At 38.5% G+C, this 20972-nt stretch overlaps 1 protein-coding gene across 8 annotated transcripts in view; it reads right to left on the reverse strand.

Moving 5' to 3' along the window:
• Nucleotides 1-20972, reverse strand: part of PLEKHH2 (pleckstrin homology, MyTH4 and FERM domain containing H2) — a 107833-nt gene that overhangs the window by 68661 nt on the left and 18200 nt on the right. For 7 of the 8 annotated variants that reach the window (XR_003434058.1, XR_003434057.1, XR_003434059.1 and 4 more), the window contains exons 3-4: nucleotides 7906-7968; nucleotides 283-432 (exon numbers count right to left, since the gene is read on the reverse strand). Coding sequence is in view for 4 of the 8 variants with exons in the window: in XM_027113251.1 (XP_026969052.1) it covers nucleotides 283-432; nucleotides 7906-7968 (213 nt within the window). In the remaining 4 variants the exon portion in view is untranslated. Of the gene's footprint in view, nucleotides 1-22; nucleotides 45-282; nucleotides 433-7905; nucleotides 7969-20972 lie in introns of those variants that run through there. The other variant, XM_027113255.1, reaches the window with a different exon arrangement.

Below are 20972 nucleotides of genomic sequence, written 5' to 3' on the forward strand. Positions count from 1 at the left end.
AACATTTTACAGACATAAATACCTGCTGATAACCAAGTGTTTCCAACTTAAGGAGTATTGTCACATCCAAAAAGTGGTAGATACTGCCTTGGAATCACCCCGGATTTAAAGTGAATGTATTTAACTTGCACCTTTCACCAGTAATGTGATGTAGTCCTAGGGGGTCACCAAGTAAGATTTCTGATCAAAATTTAGAAATTTTGACTCTCTTTTTAATCTTTGCGATTATGTATAAATGAATGCACATATTTAGGACTCTTTGATGATCAAATTCTTCCTAACCTGCTCCTCAAGTTGCAGTTCCAAGTTTTGAATGATGTCATCTTTTTCCTGTATTAGGGTTTCCAGATCTTGACACTTTTTATACAACCTCGTCTCTGATTCACTGGTTTGAATATTAGCTGCTTTTAATTTTTCTTCCATAACTTGTACCTAAATTCAGAGGATAAAATATTAAAACTATGCATGTACTTAATTTATCATAGTATTAAATTCAGAATTTTACTTTAACATTAAATTCCTAAAAGGTATCGTCATAAAAGGAAAACATTGAACAGCAAGTTTTAATGTATTTAACAATTATAAAGTCTGAAGACTATTTTGCTAAGTGATGCTACCCCTGAGGTGCATGAGGGTACATGAAAGATTCTCATAATATTGCTATCATGTAAAGAAATGCACATGTTAACTAGATCAATGATAATATGCAAAGTATTTCATGTGAGCATAGAATTAGAAAGCTTCCAGCTCTCATTTTTTCATACTTTATAAAAAAGTAAGAATATCAAGTACAGACATTGAGTGGTAAGATAAGACTCAGACTGGATGACCTAGTATAATAACACATCTTGGGAAAAAAAACTGAACTTAGCTGAAAAAGGTACACATATACAACAGAAAGCAAAAGTAAAACAAAAGAACCTTAAAGGGACTTCCCTGGTGGTGCAGTGGTTAAGAATCTGCCTTCCAATGCAGGGGATGCTGGTTCAATCCCTGGTCGGGGAACTAAGATCCCACATGCCGTGGGGCAACTGAGGCTGCGCACTGCAACTACTGAGCCCACGTGCTCTGGAGCCCACACGCCACAACTAGAGAGAAGCCCGCTCTCCACAATGAAGAACCCAAGCGCCGCAGGGAAGATCCCGCGTGCCACAACTAAGACCCGCAGCCAAATAAATAAATAAATATTAAAAACAAACCAAAAAAGAACCTTAAAACCCCAATGATGAAATCATAGAGAGTAAAAAAGTATGACAGTCAAGATATAGGTAGGAGAGTACATTCCATGAGGGTTTATTGATTCAATACTTTAACAAATATTCAATGAACACCTGCCAAGTGCCAGGTCTATACCAGGTCCTGGGAAGACATCAGTGAATAAAGCAGACCCCCAAATCTCTACCTGCATAGAAATTACATTCTAGTGGGTAAGAGAGAGCACAAATATTGTAATGACTAAAAATCACACAGTTTGTTACAGATGGCAATAAGGGTAATGGGAAAAATAAAGCAAGATAAAATAGATCGCTGTACGGCTAGGGGTTGTGGTGCCTCAATTTTAATATCTAAGATATACTGGCTCTGCTTGGATCTTCTGCAAAACACATTTGGGCATATGAAATGTTTGAAGAGATATGTGTGATGTTAATGTTAGTAAGAAAGAAAATAAAGTACTGGGCACTGTATACAATATTAAAACTTTTATTCTATATACTCCAAATAGGTAAGAATGTAATCTTAGTAATGTTTTAGATTATAGGGGGCAAAGAAGAAAAATATGTAAAGGCATTTGAGAAATCAAAGATGATAGTTAAGATGAAAAGTCTTATAAAACATCTCTGAAAAATCAAAATGAACTTACTTAAAGCTCAAAAATACTTGATTAATGAGGGTTCCTAGAAGGAGGGTGTTAAGGTTAGTTTGGTTTTGTTTTTTTAACTATGAATACAAAGTTTCATCTGTGAGTTCACTGTATAAATGTAAATTCAACTCAAATGCCAAAACTGTCCTATTTAAATACCACCCACATGGCTGGAAGCTATGAAAATAAAAGCAGATCCAAAAAAATAGGAGAAAAAATATATTCTACTATCCAAATGATAATTTTAAGTTATTTTAAGATTTAGATTTTTAAACATAATATAGCAGGCTTTCTGCAGGAACTTCAGACCAAGAGGTCAAGGACAAAGGCCTATATCAGAGATGCTGTCATGAAAAAAGCCAGAGCAGGACAGAGAGCTGGACAGTAAATACCAAAGGTCAGTCTTAAAATGGTACAGCCAGTTCCATGCAGGGTATTCTGTAGCTGTGGAAGCAGGGAAAGAAGAGCAGAGACCAAGCGCAAAATGGTAGTCCTCCATCAAGGAGGGAGTAATAGATCATAATACTCCAGAAAGACAAAATTAATAAAAATAAATATTACCGGACCGACATCTACAGTCTCCTTTTATTAAATTGGAGCAAGCCACCCTATGGACATTGGGCTACCATATAAAATTGTCCCAATTATTGCTTAGAAAAGGCCTATGGTCCTGGAAAACTATTTTTCCAGGACCTTCTTCCTCCCTGAAAAACACATTCAACTTGAAAGTTCATTACGAATGAATGCTAGAGTCAGAGCTCCTTGGCTGCACCTTTGCCTTGTGCAACTGTTTCATTTGACTATTACTTCTAGATAAACAACTTTCCTGGGCAAGAAAAACATTGACAAAGGTGGCAACATCTCTGCAGGAGAGAGATCACAAAGCAGTTACAGGCAACCTTCTTCCAGCTGGCCCTGTTAGGACCAAGTTCCACAGGATTCACCAGCCTTCCTTGGCAATTAGTATGAATAAGAAATCTGCAGAAAAGTTAAGAGGCCTACAGAAAAACTAAGCAGCCTTTAAAAATATCTTACCACAAGTACACGGAACATAGGTCAGATCTTTTACCATTTATTTAACTTGAATTATACAATTTAACGACTCAGAGACTGGCCAGTAACACACACCTATGAATTCAAATTAGTTGTTGAATAAACTCTTGCAGTTACCAATATGTGGATATCCACTAGTGAGGAATGTTTTGTACTTTCACGCTACCTTTCTCCTTTACTTCCAGGAGAGCCTCTGGTTGCATCTACCTACCCCCTCAGCACACTCCTCAGCTATTTCCCGAAAGTCTTGTTGATTCTGAGCTTTTGTGCAATGAGGGTTAATTCAGCAGACTTGGGGTGCTCGAACCCTGTACATTCCAAAGAAAGAACTAGCCTTTGACTGTCTGCTGGGAAATAACCTCTGAGCCCCTGGAATATTCTGCCTGATAAGACTGTCTTTATATAGCTGATATACTGGGCCACACCAGATAGTTTATGCTAACAGTGTGACTTATACTGAATACCTTTTTTGTTTACTTACCTGGGTCATGGGCCACACTGTATCAAGTTTGACCTCTGGAGGGGCTGGAAGTTGAGTAGCTAAGGTGGGTTATGCATGCATTTCGTGCTTATAAGACTGACCCCTCCCCACCCTGCCCACCAATAAAAATCCTGGACACCTAGGCTCGGATGAACAACCTTGGTTGGCAATACTTCATATGTGTTGTCCCACATCACTGATGGGAGAACCAAGTGCATTCCTGTGCAATTCCACTGTGAGAGGACAAGTGGAAGCTCGTACCTGGTGTCTCCTGGACTCTGCCCTATGTGCATTTTTCCTTTGCTGATGTTAATCTGTATGCTTTCACTGTAATAAACCATAACCATGAGTATAACAGCTTTTCAGGATTTCATGAGTCTTTCTGGTGAATCATCAAACCTGAGGGTAGTCTTGGGGACCCTGACACAACTTCCAATGCTATTTTCCATTTTCTTGTCTATCCTGGAGAAAGCAGGAACTGCCAATATTTTCCGCATTGTAACTATCCATATCAATATTTCCTTCTTCTCATTTCTAACTTCATCCCTCCCTCCCCCACTACAGGTAATCAAGATGTGACTATATTTTTGAGTGGGGGGTGTAAGTTTCTATTCCTGTATAAGTATCGCAGTGACATGACAAAGATACTTAATCATTCCAAAATACAATGATGAAACTGTTAAGAGTATTTTGAATCCCAGACCATTTTCCAGTTAATTAAAATTTATCGCAAATTAATTAATCATTCTAATCATATTTTAAACATAGTTATTTCAGCATAGTGCTCCAAAATTTATGCAGTAAGGCCAGGCCCATTCTCACTGAAGGTGAAAGGGAACATCACTGGATAAAGTAGGTTTCCATGTAATGAAGCAAATCATTACACGGTCTTGGACGTTAGGATGACTGAGTAGTTATCATTTACTAAGAACCAAAAATAACTTGGATACTAAGAACCAACTTTATAAAAGGCAGATGAGCCCACATATTAGAATGGTCAGAAGGAAATTTAAATCCAACTCCTACCAAGCCTGAATCAAATACACACAAGCGACTGAGTCCAGAAAGACAGAAAAGACAAACTCCTACAGGAGAAATTATCTAGCCCTCTTTGGTTAGCATAAATTAGTGTATTAGATTGTATTATATACCTAACTAATCAGATACTTGAGAAGGAATCCTGTTTATCAGTGTCTCCCAAATGTGCTATTTGCTGCTTTTCTGCCTCACAAGAGTTCTCATAAGTAGTATTGGGTTGATCTGCACATACTGCTTTCAAAATTTGTGAACAATAACAATAAAGATGTACTACAGCATCAAGTAAAAAGACTGCCAAGATTTCTCTGGAAGAATGTTTAATTCTTTTTTCTATCAGCAACTTATTTAGTGATTATGCAAGTGATGCCCACACATTAATAAACAAGGAGAAAAATGTACAAAGCTAAAGTGTAGAGCTGAGCTGTTTCAGCTGACTATTGCTTTTAGTGGTGAAACATTCTTTCTAGGTTAGTATAAATACAGTTTAAGTCTTAGGATATGGCTCAATGACAAAGGATAAATTATGAATTTAAGCAACATGAACAGCAGATAGGCCATAGTCCCATAGAAACTGTTAAAGACAGTGAAGGATTCAGTTACTCTAAGTTAATAATATTTACTTAGTCTTGCAAAGGCAAAAAAAAAAAAGTAATATAGTCAGTACATTAGAATTCATCTGCTGTTTATATTTCCTGTTAACTTTTAGATTCATTATGAAATATTTAAGAAAAAATTCTTCTGAAACATAACAAAAATAGGTACTGTATAAATTTAAAGTGTATGACAAAAAGAAATATCTACAGATTATAAAGAAACTCTGGGAGATCTTCAATTCTCACTCTTTTGGGGGGGTGTTGATTTAAGGCAGTATATCTAAAATAACCAATCATTGTATAATTTTGCTTAAAAATGTGGCACATAGAATTAAATAACTTTACATTTGATATCCTCAAAGGACAACTTCAAATAAGATATTCTTCCTGTTAACTTATTGAGATCAGTGGTTGGGCCCTGATGGCTACAAACTGCCACGGTTTGCTTCCCTTGAGTTGAGAATGGGGATTCCTTTTTTCCTTCAAGATCCAGTGAACCAAAGGGGTAAAAAAAATGAAAATCACAAATTAAAAAATTCTTCATTTAGTTTAATTTTCAGAGCTAAATAAATTTGCTGCATATATAAATTTAGACTTTTAACTTAAGGCAAAACAAAACCATCTTCAATTTCCTTCTTTTTTTTTTTCCTATAATACGAGCAGTTAAAGGAGAAAAAGGGAAGGGAAGGGAAGGGAAAAGAAAGCTAGGAAAGAATAGACAGAGAAACGTATAGAGACAGCCATGGGTACAGAAATAAAGAGAGATGTCACCAGGAAAGGCCAAAGTCAGAAAGGGAAAGAAAGGGAAGGAGACAGGAAAGAGAGGTCAACAAAATGACAAACGTATGCTGCAAAAGGCTGAAGGCTGAATAGGGACGCACATATATGGCCCACCACAGAAAAAGACATTTGGTATAGAGTGACAGAGAGTGATATAAACACAAGAGTCTTTCTTTTAGAATGTAAGTGACCTTTAATGACTTTACTGTTAATTATTGGCTTTTTATAGATATATGTAGAGTAATTACTATTTGGTCCCATCAACTAAAGAATATAAAATACAAAAAAACCAAGCAGGGCTTCCCTGGTGGCGCAGTGGTTGAGAGTCCTCCTGCTGATGCAGGGGACACGGGTTCGTGCCCCGGTCCGGGAAGATCCCACATGCCGTGGAGCGGCTGGGCCCGTGAGCCATGGCCGCTGAGCCTGCGCGTCCGGAGCCTGTGCTCCGCAACGGGAGAGGCCACAACAGTGAGAGGCCCGCGTACCGCCAAAAAAACCAAAAAACAAAAAACAAGCAAATCATACATCCTTACCATTACTACTAGTACTTGTATCAAAATCTACATTTGAGGTTTTAAAAAATTATTGGTAATTTTTCAGTGGGGTGATGGTACTGTAGCTATGATTTTTAAGTCTTTGTTTGTAGATGAGTTGCTGAAATACTGTTGGGTGGAATGATATAATATCTGGGACTTGTTTCAAAATAACCTAGTGTGAGGGTAGGGAAGAAGTGGGTGGAGGTATATACTAGCTGTGCATCAACTAACTGCTGAAGGTGATGACAGGGCTTCATTATACTATGTTCTCTGCTCCTGTAGTGGTTGAAATTTTGCATAATAAAGTTTTAAGATTTTATCTTCAAGTATAATTAATTTAAGAAAATTAAGGATTAGGTTAAATTGGGTTAACTTAGTCAAGCCACTAAAACAATCTACGGAGTAAAATTAAATCTTTTAGGTGAAAACAAGATATGGTAATACTCAAACTGAAGGAAGAAACATGACAAACTTAGAGCAAGTATAAGAAATTGAAGATACACTCCTTGGAAGAAATAATTTTGTATTTAAGACTTCTGAAATTCTTGACTTGACTGAATCTGACAGAGATCTTTTCATAAAATGTGAAATTATCAATTTAGGCTCCTTAGACAAACTTTAAGGCTGGTGGGCTCATCCAAACCGCTCATTTTACTGTTGTCAAGGCCCAGAAAGGGTTAAGTGATTTATCAAAAGATTATTTTTTTAAAGTAAAAGTAGTACCAAAATCAAAAACTAGAAAGTATGAATATACAGAATAAAAAAAACCAATCATCCATAATTCCACAAACACAAATTTTTGTTGTTGTTGTTGTTAAATTAAAAAAAACAAAAATAAAAATGTTAAATATAACATCATGTTAAATATAAAAATCTGTAAATATTATTCCTAATATAACTAAGCATTTTTCCATATTTGCATATATTCTTTGTAATACTTTTTTGTTTTTTTGCTGTACGCGGGCCTCTCACTGTTGTGGCCTCTCCCATTATGGAGCACAGGCTCCGGAGGCGCAGGCTCAGTGGCCATGGCTCACGGGCCCAGCCGCTCCGCAGCATGTGGGATTTTCTCAGACCAGGGCACGAACCTGTGTCCCCTGCATCGGCAGGCGGACTCTCAACCGCTGCGCCATCAGGGAAGCCCATAATAGTTATTTTTAATTGTTGTTTAATATTTCATGGAATAGATACAGTTCTCTAATTCATTCTCCTACAAAATGGCATTCATATTATCTCCAACTCTTTATTACTATAAATAAAGCTGCCATGAACATATTTATACATAAACTGTCATTATGGTTAGGCATAACCATAAAAGTCATATTTGATTTTTTTCATAAGTAAGATAAAACTTCCAAATAGAAGCATTTTTGTCCTTTTGAAAATTTATTAAGGGGCAAAACAAAGTTAGATTCTCCATTTTCTCTATGGAACCAGCTCATGAACAGTAAAAAAATGATAAAATGAGGACAGCTGAAGACTATTTTCAGGATTGTTTTGGGCAAAACAATGTTTATATTGGTAGAGGCAGAAAACAATTTTTTAACTAAAACTATACCCTACCTGTTGAAAAGCTTTTTCTGCTTGACGTTCAGCATCAATAACTTGTCTCTCCAGCTGCTGCATCTGAAAAGTGAGAAAAGATATAAAAAATAGAAAAATTCATATTTCCCTTTTGGAATTCTTTAAGAACATTTAAAGTACTTCAGTGAATATGATTTCATACAATTTAGCACATTAAAAGTTCTTTCAGGGCATATTTAAAAATGGATCAAACAAAATACCAAAGGTTTGATACTTTTAATACAATGTAATATATACTACATGAGTATTCATCAATAGAATTTTCTTCATTGGACTATATGTTAGAAATCACTGGTAAACACATATTGAGAACAATAAATTAAATCTAAGAGAATAGTAAGACCTCAAATGTCATATTTGATTTGTTGATCAAAAATAGACATTTCTCCAAAGAAGATATACAGATTGCCAACAAACACATGAAAGAATGCTCAACATCATTAATCATTAGAGAAGCGCAAATCAGAACTACAATGAGATATCATCTCACACCAGTCAGAACGGCCATCATCAAAAAATCTACAAACAATAAATGCTGGAGAGGGTGTGGAAAAAATGGAACCCTCTTGCACTCTTGCTGGGAATATAAATTGATACAGCCACTATGGAGAACAGTACGGAGGTTCCTTAAAAAACTAAAAATAGGGCTTCCCTGGTGGCACAGTGGTTGAAAGTCCGCCTGCCGATGCAGGGAACACGGGTTCGTGCCCCGGTCTGGGAAGATCCCACATGCCATGGAGCGGCTGGGCCCGTGAGCCATGGCCGCTGAGCCTGTGCGTCCGGAGCCTGTGCTCCGCAATGGGAGAGGCCACAACAGTGAGAGGCCCGTGTACCGCAAAGAAAAAAACTAAAAACACAACTACCATACGACCCAACAATCCCACTACCGGGCATATACCCTGAGAAAACCATAATTCAAAACGAGTCATGTATCACAATGTTCATTGCAGCTCTATTTACAATAGCCAGGACATGGAAGCAACCTAAGTGCCCATCGACAGACAAATGGATAAAGATGTGGCACATATATACAATGGAATATTACTCAGCCATAAAAAGAAACGAAATTGAGTTATCTGTAGTGAAGTGGATAGACCTAGAGTCTGTCATACAGAGTAAAGTAAGTCAGAAAGAGAAAAACAAATACCATATGTTAACACATATATATGGAATCTAAAAAAAGGTCGTGAAGAACCTAGGCACAGGATGGGAATAAAGATGCAGACCTACTAGAGAATGGACTTGAGGACATGGGGAGGGGGAAGGGTAAGCTGGGACAAAGTGAGAGAGTGGCATGGACATATATACACTACCAAATGTAAAACCGATAGCTAGTGGGAAGCAGCCACATAGCACAGGGAGATCAGCTCGGTGCTTTGTGACCACCTAGAGGGGTGGGATAGGGAGGGTGGGAGGGAGACGCAAGAGGGAAGAGATATATGTATATGTATAGCTGATTCACTTTGTTATAAAGCAGAAACTAACACACCATTGTAAAGCAATTATACTCCAATAAAGATGCTAAAAAAAAAATTCCCAATGAGCAGGGGAGGGATAAATTAGGAATTTGGTAGTAACATATAAACATTCCTATATATAAAATAAACAACAAGGACCTACTGTATAGCACAGGGAACTACACTCGATATTTTGTAATAACCTATATGGGAAAAGAATCTGAAAAAGAATATATATATGGAATCACTTTGCTGTACACCTGAAACTAACACAACATTGTAAATCAACTATACTTCAATAAAAAATAAATAATAAAAAATTTTAAAACGAATAAAAGGGCTTCCCTGGTGGCACAGTGGTTGAGAGTCCGCCTGCCAAGGCAGGGGACATGGGTTCGTGCCGTGGTCCGGGAAGATCCCACATGCCGCGGAGCTGCTGGGCCTGTGAGCCATGGCCGCTGAGTCTGCGCGTCCGGAGCCTGTGCTCCACAGCGGGAGAGGTCACAACAGTGAGAGCCCCGCGTACCGCAAAAAAAAAAAAAAGATACATTGACACAGGCTTAATATAGAAAAAAAAAGTCCCAGTGATATCAGAAAGTGTTGTATTCTCATAAGCTCCATAGGTGGTATGTTTATGTCACAACTGAGGAGTTTTAATTCTTACAGATCATGATGGAAAGAGTATAGAAGATACTCTGATTAAACACACACGTCCACAAAAGCATACAGCACAGAGAATGGAAAAATATCTGGGTATATTTTTAAAGTTCTGTGGAGAAGAGAAAGTTTGGAGATTTTAGAGGGTGGGGAATTAAAAAAAGTTTGGAGAGTTAAATAGTAAAATGAATATTATAAGTAAAATAAACAAAAGTATTAAATAGGACCCAATGCAGTTAACATCATACACAACCAGGATGTAAAACTAAATTTTTTGCTGAGTATTGAAGTCTGGTCAACACTAGAGCCGTCTGTGGCTCAGTCTGTGGCTCAGACTCTATCAATTTTATTGTTGGCTGATATTCCCAGACGCCCTGAACTTCCAGAACATCTCAAACTCACAGCACCCTGGGTACCACCCCCACAGCCGACACTCCAGACCTGTCCCCTTCTTGAAAACCACAGAGAAGCGGCCTCCTGTAGCTACAACAGCCCAGCAGGGAGCTGCCCTCTCTGGACTGCCTGGGTGACAGGGACCCCAACTGAGGTGTGTTCTGTTCTCAATGCCTGAAAGATGGTTTCTGTTATGAGTGTACTGTATCATTTTTTAAGGGTACACTGGTTGGGAGAATTTGCTGTGTTTTGATAACTATGTTTGGGCCAATTACCATTCGACACAGATAAAACTCAAGACCATGAGCATCATCACCTTCACCCACCTAACACAAAAGATTTCTTAAACATTTCAGAAGTGGAACGCATGGAGCTCAGTAAAAGTATCTGTATTTACTCTACCATCCTTGTAGAACCCAATGATGAGTATTATTGGGCTGTACTGAAAGAGACTTAGGCCAAACACTGTGACAAAACAGAGCGCTACAGTACTAAAAATGATGGTTTGTTTAAGATAAAAAATGACATGTGGACACAGATAAGGAAAAGGTACAAATATGTCTTTGGGAAGCACGGCAACAATGACAACTGGTTCTTTCCTCCACATCCCACTACATTTACTGTCATTGAAAATAAAGTATCTTCTGTTTACTAGGGATGCATCACAACCTTTCTATCTGAGCCACACTATAACATCTGGTGACCTTGAATATGTGACTATGGGAGAAGAAATTGTTTTAAGTATAGAGCTATGAAAAGACTTAACAGACTTCTGAATAAGTCTGAAAAGTGTGCAGATCAAAGTGTGATTTGGAAGTTATCTGAAGATAAGCAACTGGCAGTCTGCCTGAAATATGCAGGAGTTCTTGCAGAAAATGCAGAGGATTCCGAAGGAAGAACTCTATTTATAAATACAAAACTACTGCATGTCTTATTCAAGAGACAATGTCTAGTAACCCTCAGCAAGTAGCAGAAGCCTGCTGTTCAGATATGGCTATTACTTTTCATGGACTGACTCCCAAGAAGATGATAGTAATGATGGATGGTGTGTGCCAGCTCAGGGCATTTGGACATTATTTCAATGACACACTGATTTTCTTGCCTTCAAATGGTTCAGAAAATGACAGAGGGCTGGGAAATAATAGGACTGTGTTGTCCAGGAGTGCTTGAAATGTGGCTAGTCCAAATTGACATGTAGCATAAGTATAAAATACACACTCCATTCAATAATATTATTTGAAAACCTAGTATAAAAAGTATAAAAATCTCAGTAATTGTTCATACTGACTCAACAATGAAATGATAATATTTTGGATATGTTGCATTAAATAAAATACAACATTAAAATTAATGTCAACTGTTTCCTTTACAGTTTATTCATGTTATTAGAAATTTTTAGCATTCTTTTATTTATTTATTTATTTAGGCTGTGCCATGTGGCTTGTGGGATCTTAGTTCCTTGACCAGGGATTGAACCCGGACCCGGCAGTGAAAGTGCCAAGTCCTAAACATTGGACCGCCAGGGAATTCCCTATGGAAGATTTTTTTTTAATCTTTCTTTTATTTAATGGAGATTTCTTTTTAGCTTTATTTTATTTATTTAGGAAATTTGTTAATTACATGTGTCTTACTTTATATTTCTATTGGATAATAAAAATGTAAAACATTCCATTATCACCATATATGTCAATTTAACTTCCTGTCCACATGGCAGCATTTTTTAAAAGGAAGTTTACTGTAGGGATCTAGATTCTGGAAGAGGTTTCAAATATTTGGATATGTAAATAGATACTTCCCAAGTGCATTCTCTGGACATCATGTCACTTTTAATTTTTGTGAAGCTATTTCAAATGTTTAATAAGCAAGTATTGCTGTCTAAAAGCATTTTATTGAGTCATTGTTACAGACTGCAGCATTATGTCAAGCAGTTGGACAAGCATGGTGTCTCCTGTCTAGGATATTCCTTATCCAAAAAACTAACTGGCATGTACATGCCAACACCACATTCTTTCACTACTGACAATATGCTAATAATCATCACCTCTGCAAAGCAACTACATTGTGTTTTCAGGGGAACTTTTGCACTTGAGCAGCCTTAGCCTCAATTTTGAATATTTTTGAGATTGCCAGGAAAAACAGGCAAATTCACAAACAGATTGCTGCTCTGTAAAATTTTGCTAGTAAAAAAAAAAAGACTGACATACCTATTAGAATGGCCAAAATCCAGAACATTGACAACACCAAATGCTAGCAAGAATGTGGAGCAACAGGAACTCTCATTCATTGCTCATGGGAATGCAAAATGATATAGCCACTTTGGAAGACATTTTTATGGTTTCTTATAAAATTAAACATACTCTTACCATACTATCCAGCAAGTGTGCTCCTTGGTATTTACCCAAAGGAGTTGAAAACTTATGTTCACATAAAAACTTGCACACAGGGACATCCCTGGTGGTGCAGTGGTTAAGAATCCGCCTGCCAATGCAGGGGGCACGGGTTCGACCCCTGGTCCAGTAATATCCCACATGCCACGGAGCAACTAAGCCCATGTGCCACAACTACGGAGCCTGTGCTCTAGAGCCCACGAGCCACAACTACTGAGCCCACGTGCCACATCTACTGAAGCCCATGCACCTAGAGCCCATGCTCCACAACAAGAGAAGCCACTGCAATGAGAAGCCCGCGCACCCCAATGAAGAGTAGCCCCCACTTGCCTCAACTAGAGAAAGCCCAGGTGCAATGGAGACCCAATACAGCCAAAAATAAATAATTAATTAATTTAAAAAATATCTTTAAAAAAAAACTTGCACACAGATATTTATAGCAGTTTTATTCATAACTGCCAAAACTTGGAAGCCACCAAGATGGGTTTCCTTCAGTAGATGACTGGATAAACTTGTATATCCAGACAATGAAATATTATTTAGGGCTAAAAGCAAATAAGCTATTAAGCTATGAAAAGGCATGGAGGAAACTTAAGTACATATTATTAAGTGAAAGAAACTAATCTGAAAAGGCTACATAAAGTATGATTCCAACTATATAACATTCTGGAAAACTATGGAGACAATAAAGAGATCAGTGGTTGCCAGGGATTGGGGTGGGGGAGGGATGAATAAAAAGAGCACAGAAGCTTTTTAGGGCTGTGGAAATGCTCTGTATGATACCATAATGATGGATACATGTCATTATACATTGTCCAAGCCCATGCAATGTACAACAGCAAGAGTGAAACTATGAACTTGGGGAGACAATGATGTGTCTATGTAGGGTCAACAATTTGTAGCATGTACCATTCTGGTGGGGGATGTTAATAATAGGGAAGGCTATACATGTGTGGGGGCAGGGATTATATAAGAAATTTGTATCTTCCGCCCAATTTTTCTGTGAACCCTAAGCTGCTCTAAAAGGACAAAGTTTTAATAATAATAATTTTTAGAAAGATTTAATAGTTTCTCAAGAGGACCACTGTGATCTGAATGTTTGTGTCCCCCCAAAATTCACATGTTGGAATCGGAGTGCCCAATGTAATGGTGATTAAATCCTGAGGGTGGACCACTCATGAATGGGCTTTTATAACAGAGATCGCACAGAGCTCCTAGCCCCTTCTGCCAGGTGAAAATACAGGAAGTCTGCAACTCAGAAGAGGGACCTAACCTGATCTTGCTGGAATCCTGGTATCAGACTTCCAGCCTCCAGAACTGGGCGAAATAGATTTCTATTGTTTGCAAACTACAGAGTCTGTTGTATTTTGTTATAGCAACCCGAACAGACTAAGACAGAAAATTGGTACTGAGAGTGCAGTGCCTCTGTAACAAATATCTAAAAATGCAAAAGCAACTTTGGAACTGGGTAACAGATAGAGACTGGGAGAATTCTAAGGTGCATAGTAGAAAATATCTACATTGCCATGATCGAACCATTAAAAGCTATTCTGGTGAGAGCTCAGAAAGAGAACAGGAAAGCTATAGAGAAAGCCTCAATCTTCTTGGAGAGTGTACCTAAGGATTGTGAACAGAATGTTGGTAGAAATGATGGATGGTAAAGGCTCTTCTGTTAAAGTCTCAGACGGACATGAGGAACATGTTATTGGAAACTGGAGGAAAAGTGATCCTTGTTATAAAGTGGTAAAGAGCTTTGCTGAACTGTGTTCATGTCCTAGTGTTTTGTGGAAAGGAGAACTTATGAGTGATGAAATTGGATATATAGCTGAGGAAATTTCTAAGCCAAGTGTTTAAGGAGTGGCCTGTTTCTTTTTGAATGCTTATAGTAAAATGTGAAAAGAGAGAATGACTTAGAGGTGGAATTGTTAACCAAAGAGGATGCAGAAATGGAAAATTTTTGGCCTATCCATATTGAAAGAAATGAGAAAGCTTGTTCCAGAGAGAACAGGGTGTGGCCAAGCCACCTTGTGATTAAGAGATTAGTATGGGTTTGAACCACAGACTGAATCAGCCACCCCAGCAGGAAAACAGTCCGTTTGAACTGAAGAAGAAGGAATGAGGAAGGCTGTTGGACTTAGATTTTACAGGACAGGACTATATGGCTGTGAACATGGGCTATTCTTCAAGACAAGGAAAGAAGGACCATAAATGTAATTCAGAGATCATCAGGGCTCCACAGCTAACCAACATCGTTCTCAGTGGTGAAAAGCTGAAAGCATTCCCTCTAAGATCAGGAACAAGGCAAGGATGTCCATTGTCACCACTTTTATTCAACATAGCTTTGGAAGTCCTAGTCATGACAATCAGAAAAGAAAAACAAATAAAAGGAATCCAAATTGGAAAAGAAGAAGTAAAACTTTCACTGTTTGCAGATGACACGATACTGCACATAAAAAATCCTAAAGATGCTACCAGAAAACTACTAGAGCTCATCAATGAATTCGGTAAAGTTGCAGGATATAAAATTAATACACAGAAATCTCTTGCATTTGTAAACACTAACAATGAATGATCAGAAAGAGAAATCAAGGAAAATCACATCAAAAAGAATAAAATACGTAGGAATAAACCTACCTAAGGAGACAAAAGACCTCTACTCTGAAAACTATAAGATGCTGATGAAAGAAATCAGAGATGACACAAACAGATGGAAGGATATACCATGTTCTTGGATTAGAAGAATCAATATTGTCAAAATAACCATACTACCCAAAGCAATCTACAGATTCAATGTAATCCCTATCAAATTACCAATGGCATTTTTCACAGAACTAGGACAAAAATTCTAAACTTTATATAGAAACACAAAAAACCCTGAATAGCCAAAGCAACCCTGAGAAAGAAAAACAGAGCTGAAGGAATCACACTCCCTGACTTCAGACTACACTACAAGGCTACAGTAATCAAAACAGTATGTTACTGGCACAAAAACAGACACATAGATCAATGATACAGGACAGAAAGCCCAGAAATGAACTCACACACCTATGGTCAATTAATCTCTGACAAAGGAAGCAAGAGTGTACAATGGAGAAAAAAACAGTCTCTTCAATAAGTGGTGCTGGGAAAACTGGACAGCTACATGTAAAAAATGAAATTAGAACACTCTCTAACACCATACACAAAAGTAAACTCAATGAGCCACAATTACTGACCCTGCACTCTAGAGCCCGCGAGCCTGCGTTCTAGAGCCTGCGAGCCACAACTACTGAGCCCGCATGCTACAACTACTGAAGCCCACATGCCTAGAGCCCATGCTCTACAACAAGAGAAGCCACTGCAATGAGAAGCCCACACACCACAACAAAGAGTAGCCCTCTCTCTCCGCAACTAGAGAAAGCCCGAGTGCAGCAATGAAGACCCAACGCAGCCAAAAATAAATAAATTAATTAATTATTTAAAAAGAAAAAGTAAACTCGAAATGGATCAAAGACCTAAATGTAAGGTCAGACACTATAAAACTCTTAGAGGAAAACACAGGCAGAATACTCTTTGACATTAATCACAGCAATATCTTTTTTGATCCACCTCCTACAGTAATGAAAATTATAACAAAAATAGGGGCTTCTCTGGTGGCTCAGTGGTTAAGAACCCACCTGCCAATGCAGGGGACACAGTTTGTTTTTTTTTGCCATATGCAGGCCTCTCACTGTTGTGGTCTCTCCTGTTGCGGAGCACAGGCTCTGGATGCGCAGGCTCAGCGGCCATGGCTCATGGGCCTAGCCGCTCCGTGGCATGTGGGATCTTCCTGGATCGGGGCACGAACCCGTGTCCCCTGCATCGGCAGGCGGACTCTCAATCACTGTGCCACCAGGGAAGCCCGGGGGACACAGTTTTGAGCCCTGGTCCAGGAAGATCCCACATGCCACTGAGCAACTAAGCCTCTGTGCCACAACTACTGAGCCTGTGCTCTAGAGCCCGTGAGTCACAACTACTGAGCCTGTGCTCTAGAGCCCGCGAGCCACGACTACTGAGCCTGCGTGCCACAACTACTGAATCCTGCACACCTAGAGCCCGTGCTCCGCAACAAGAGAAGCCACCGCAGTGAGAAGCCCGCACACCGCAACGAAGAGTAGCCCCCCTCGCTGCAACTAGAGAAAGCTCGCATGCAGCAACGAAGACCCAACACAGTCAAAAATAAATAAAATAAATTTAAAGAATAAAATAAACAAATGGGACCTAAGTAAAAGCTTCTGCACAGCAAAGGAAACCATAAACAAAATGAAAAGACAACCCACAGAATGGGAAAAAAAATTTGCAAAGGGAGCAACTGACAAGGAATTAATCTCCAAAATATACAAATAGCTTGTGCAGCTCTATGTCAAAAAAACGAACAACACAATCAAAAAATGGGCAGAAGATCTAAATAGACATTTCTCCAAAGAAGACATACAGATGGCCAAAAAGCACATTAAAAGATGCTCAACATCACTCATCATCAGAGAAATGCGAATCAAAACTACAATGAGGTATCACCTCACACAGGTCAGAACAGCCACCATCATAAAGTCTACAAACAATAAATGCTGGAGAGGGTGTGGAGAAAAGGGAACCCTCTTGCACTGTTGGTAGGAATGTAAATTGATATAACCACTATGGAGAACAGTATGGAGGTTCCTTAAAAAACTAAAAATAGAACTACCACATGATCCAGCAATCCCACTATTGGGCATACATCTGGAGAAAACCATAATCCAAAAGGATACACGCACCCCGATGTTCATTGTAGCACTGTTTACAATAGCCAAGAAAGACATGGAAGCAACCTAAGTGTCCATCAACAGAGGAATGGGTAAAGAAGATGTGGTACATACAATGGAATATTACCCAGCCATAAAAAGAATGAAATAATGCCATTTGCAGCAACATGGATGGACCTAGAGATTATCATACTAAGTGAAGCAAGTCAGAGAAAGACAAATATCATATGATATCGCTTATATGTAGAATCTAAAAAAAGGTACAAATGAACTAATTTACAAAGTATAAAGAGTCACAGAGGTAGAAAACAAACTTATGGTTACCAGGGAGCAAAGGGGAGAGGGATAAACTGGGAGATTGGGATTGACATATACACACTACTATATATAAAATAGATAACTAATAAGGACCTATTGTATAGCACAGGGAACTCTACTCAATACTCTGTAATGACCTATATGGGAAAAGAATCTTAAAAAGAGTGGATATATGTATATGTATAACTGATTCACTTTGCTGTACAGCAGAAACTAACACAGCATTAGAAATCAACTATACTCCAATAAAAATTAAAAAAAAAAAAGGAGAGAGAGATCATTAGGGCTGCCTCCTCAGTTTCAAAACGTGGTAGATGGATGGGGTTATTGCCTGGGTTTCAACAGGCCAGATGACTGACCTCTGCCTAAATCAAAGTGGTACTGCCCAAAGCTATGGGGGCTCTATCCTGCCCAGCAGAGCCATGGGGGCACGGCTACCTTCACCTAGATTTAGAAAGATGAAGCAACCTGGAGCCATGGGCCCACAACCCAAGCAGAGGGTCACTTGAGGGCAAGGTCGCTGAAGGGAGCCACTACCAGGGCAGTGCCAGTGAAGCCATCAGGCCACCCTTGGGGCCCCAGACTGGTAGAACCACCAGCATGCAATTGCAACCCATGAGAGCTGCTGTGTGGCTACACCCAATAAAACCATGGGAGGCGAGCATATCCCAGTGTGTCCAGAGGGTGAGACCACCCCCACTCCATGCCTCAGGTGGGTCTGGAAGGTAAGACCTTTGTCCCACAGAGCAGAACATCTAATTAAAGAAGATTGTTCTCAAGCTTTAAGATTTAATGTTGCTTGTCTTCTGGGGTTTTGGATTTGCTTGGAATCTGTTACCCCTTCTTTCTCCCTTTTGGAATGAAATGTCTGTTCTATACCTGTACCATCATTGTATTTTGGAAGCACATAATTTGTTTGATTTCACAGGATCACAGCTGGGGGGAATTTTCTTAGAATGAATCATACCTTGAGTCTCATCCATATCTGATTAAGATGGTATTTAGAATTAGGAGTTTGAGATTAACAGATGCACACTACTATATATAAAACAGATAAAAAAACAAGGACCCACTGGATAGCACAGGGAACTATATTCAATATCTTGTAATAACCTACAGTGGAAAAGAATCTGAAAAAGAATATATATGTGTGTGTGTGTGTGTGTGTGTTGTGTATGTGTGTGTATGTGTATATAGATATATATATATATATATCTGAATCACTTTGCTGTAACACCTGAAATTAACACAACATTGTAAATCAACTATACTTCAATTTTTAAAAAAATGGTATTTATATGAAATTTTATTCTTTAGACTTTTTTTGTTTGTGTTCCCCCCCAAAAATGGTATTTATATGAAATTTTATTCTTTAGACTTTTTTTGTTTGTGTCCCCATTGTTTCACATGTTGGAATTCTAACACCCAAAATGATGGTGTTAGAAGGTGGGACCTTTGGAAGGTCACTGGGTCATGAGAGCGGGGCCCTCACAAATGAGGTTAGTGCCCTAGATCCCACAGAGCTCTCTGAGTCCTTCTACCGAGTGAGGATATAATGATAAGTCTGCAAGCCAGGAAAGTACCCTCACCCAATGTTGCTGGTGCCCTGATCTCAGATTTCCAGCCTCCAGAACTGTGAGAAATAAATTTCTGTTGTTTATGAGCACACAGTTTGTGACACTTTGTTATAGCAGCCTGAATGGACTAAGACAAGGACTATACAAATACCTTGTCAGATTTCTCTTTCTGAAGTGTTTGCTTTCTAGCAATAACAGTGAGGGCAGAAGCCTTGTCTGTCTGCCTCACTGTTACATACCCTAATACAGCTCTTTATACATAATAGGTATTCAATGTATTATAAATTATTGAATGAAATGACATCTGTAAAGCACTATGCCTGTATGAAGGATAGCAGCATTATTTTTACCACTGTCAAATAACTTTTTTTTCTGTTCCTATGGCATTTACTTTCTACCTTGTACTATTTTCAAAACTATACTGTAAGTTGCTTGAAGACATATTTCATGTGTGAGTACCCTTTATATCCTCTGTAACACCATATTTTTGCACATACCAGTCACTCAGTAAAATTCTAAAAGCTTGCCAGCAAGAAATAACCTTACAAAAAATGATTTTTTCCATTATAAAAAGCATTGCACACACACAGCATTTCATAGGACTTGGTATATAAGGTTACAAATAAACTGAATTTGCTGGACGTGAAAATTATATGGATATGTGAATACAGTGAGTTAATTAAAAGCATATGTCTAAAAAGTATTTTTGCTTTTTTAATTTAAAAGGGGTAGTCCTTGAAATATTAATATAGGGAAAAGTGGAAAGAGCACTGAACTTGGAGGCAGGAAGGCCTAAATCAGAATCCAGATTTCACTACTTCTAAGCTGTGTAATGATGGGTAAGACATTTACCTTCCTGAGTCTGCATTCCTTACCTGTAAAGTGAGATAACACTTATCTCATACTATTTATGTGACGATTAAACAGGAAAGTGTCCAGCATAGTATCTAATACTTAATGGGTGTTCAATGAATATTTATACAGAAAAATTTAAAGCTGTGTATTTCTACCACATGTATTACTTTTATGAATAACTTTAAGTTAGCAAGGTTTAGTTGAAAATGAACTAACTATAGATTTAAGACACTGGGTTCTAGTTCTAATTCTACTATTTACCAACAATTTGGCATTGGGCTCTAAAATTCTTCTTAATTCCCTATTAAAATAGGGATAATGTAACCTATTCTACCTACCTAACAGGAAGTTATGAGGATAAAAAACAAAAAAAATGTAAAAGTGATGTGAAAGAGCTGTTGGTGTTTCATTAATTAGAAATACATGGTAGCAGTTGTGGTGTTATAATTTGAATGATAAAAATAAAAGCCATGGGCTTCCCTGGTGGCGCAGTGGTTGGGAGTCCGCCTGCCGATGCAGGGGACACGGGTTCGTGCCCCGGTCCGGGAAGATCCCACATGCCGCGGAGCGGCTGGGCCCGTGAACCATGGCTGCTGAGCCTGCGCGTCCGGAGCCTGTGCTCCGCAACGGGAGAGGCCACAG

Source organism: Aethalodelphis obliquidens, unplaced genomic scaffold, assembly GCF_003676395.1.
Source record: "Aethalodelphis obliquidens isolate GAN/ISIS:26980383/991018 unplaced genomic scaffold, ASM367639v1 scaffold12, whole genome shotgun sequence".
NCBI classification, from domain to species: Eukaryota; Metazoa; Chordata; class Mammalia; order Artiodactyla; family Delphinidae; genus Aethalodelphis; species Aethalodelphis obliquidens.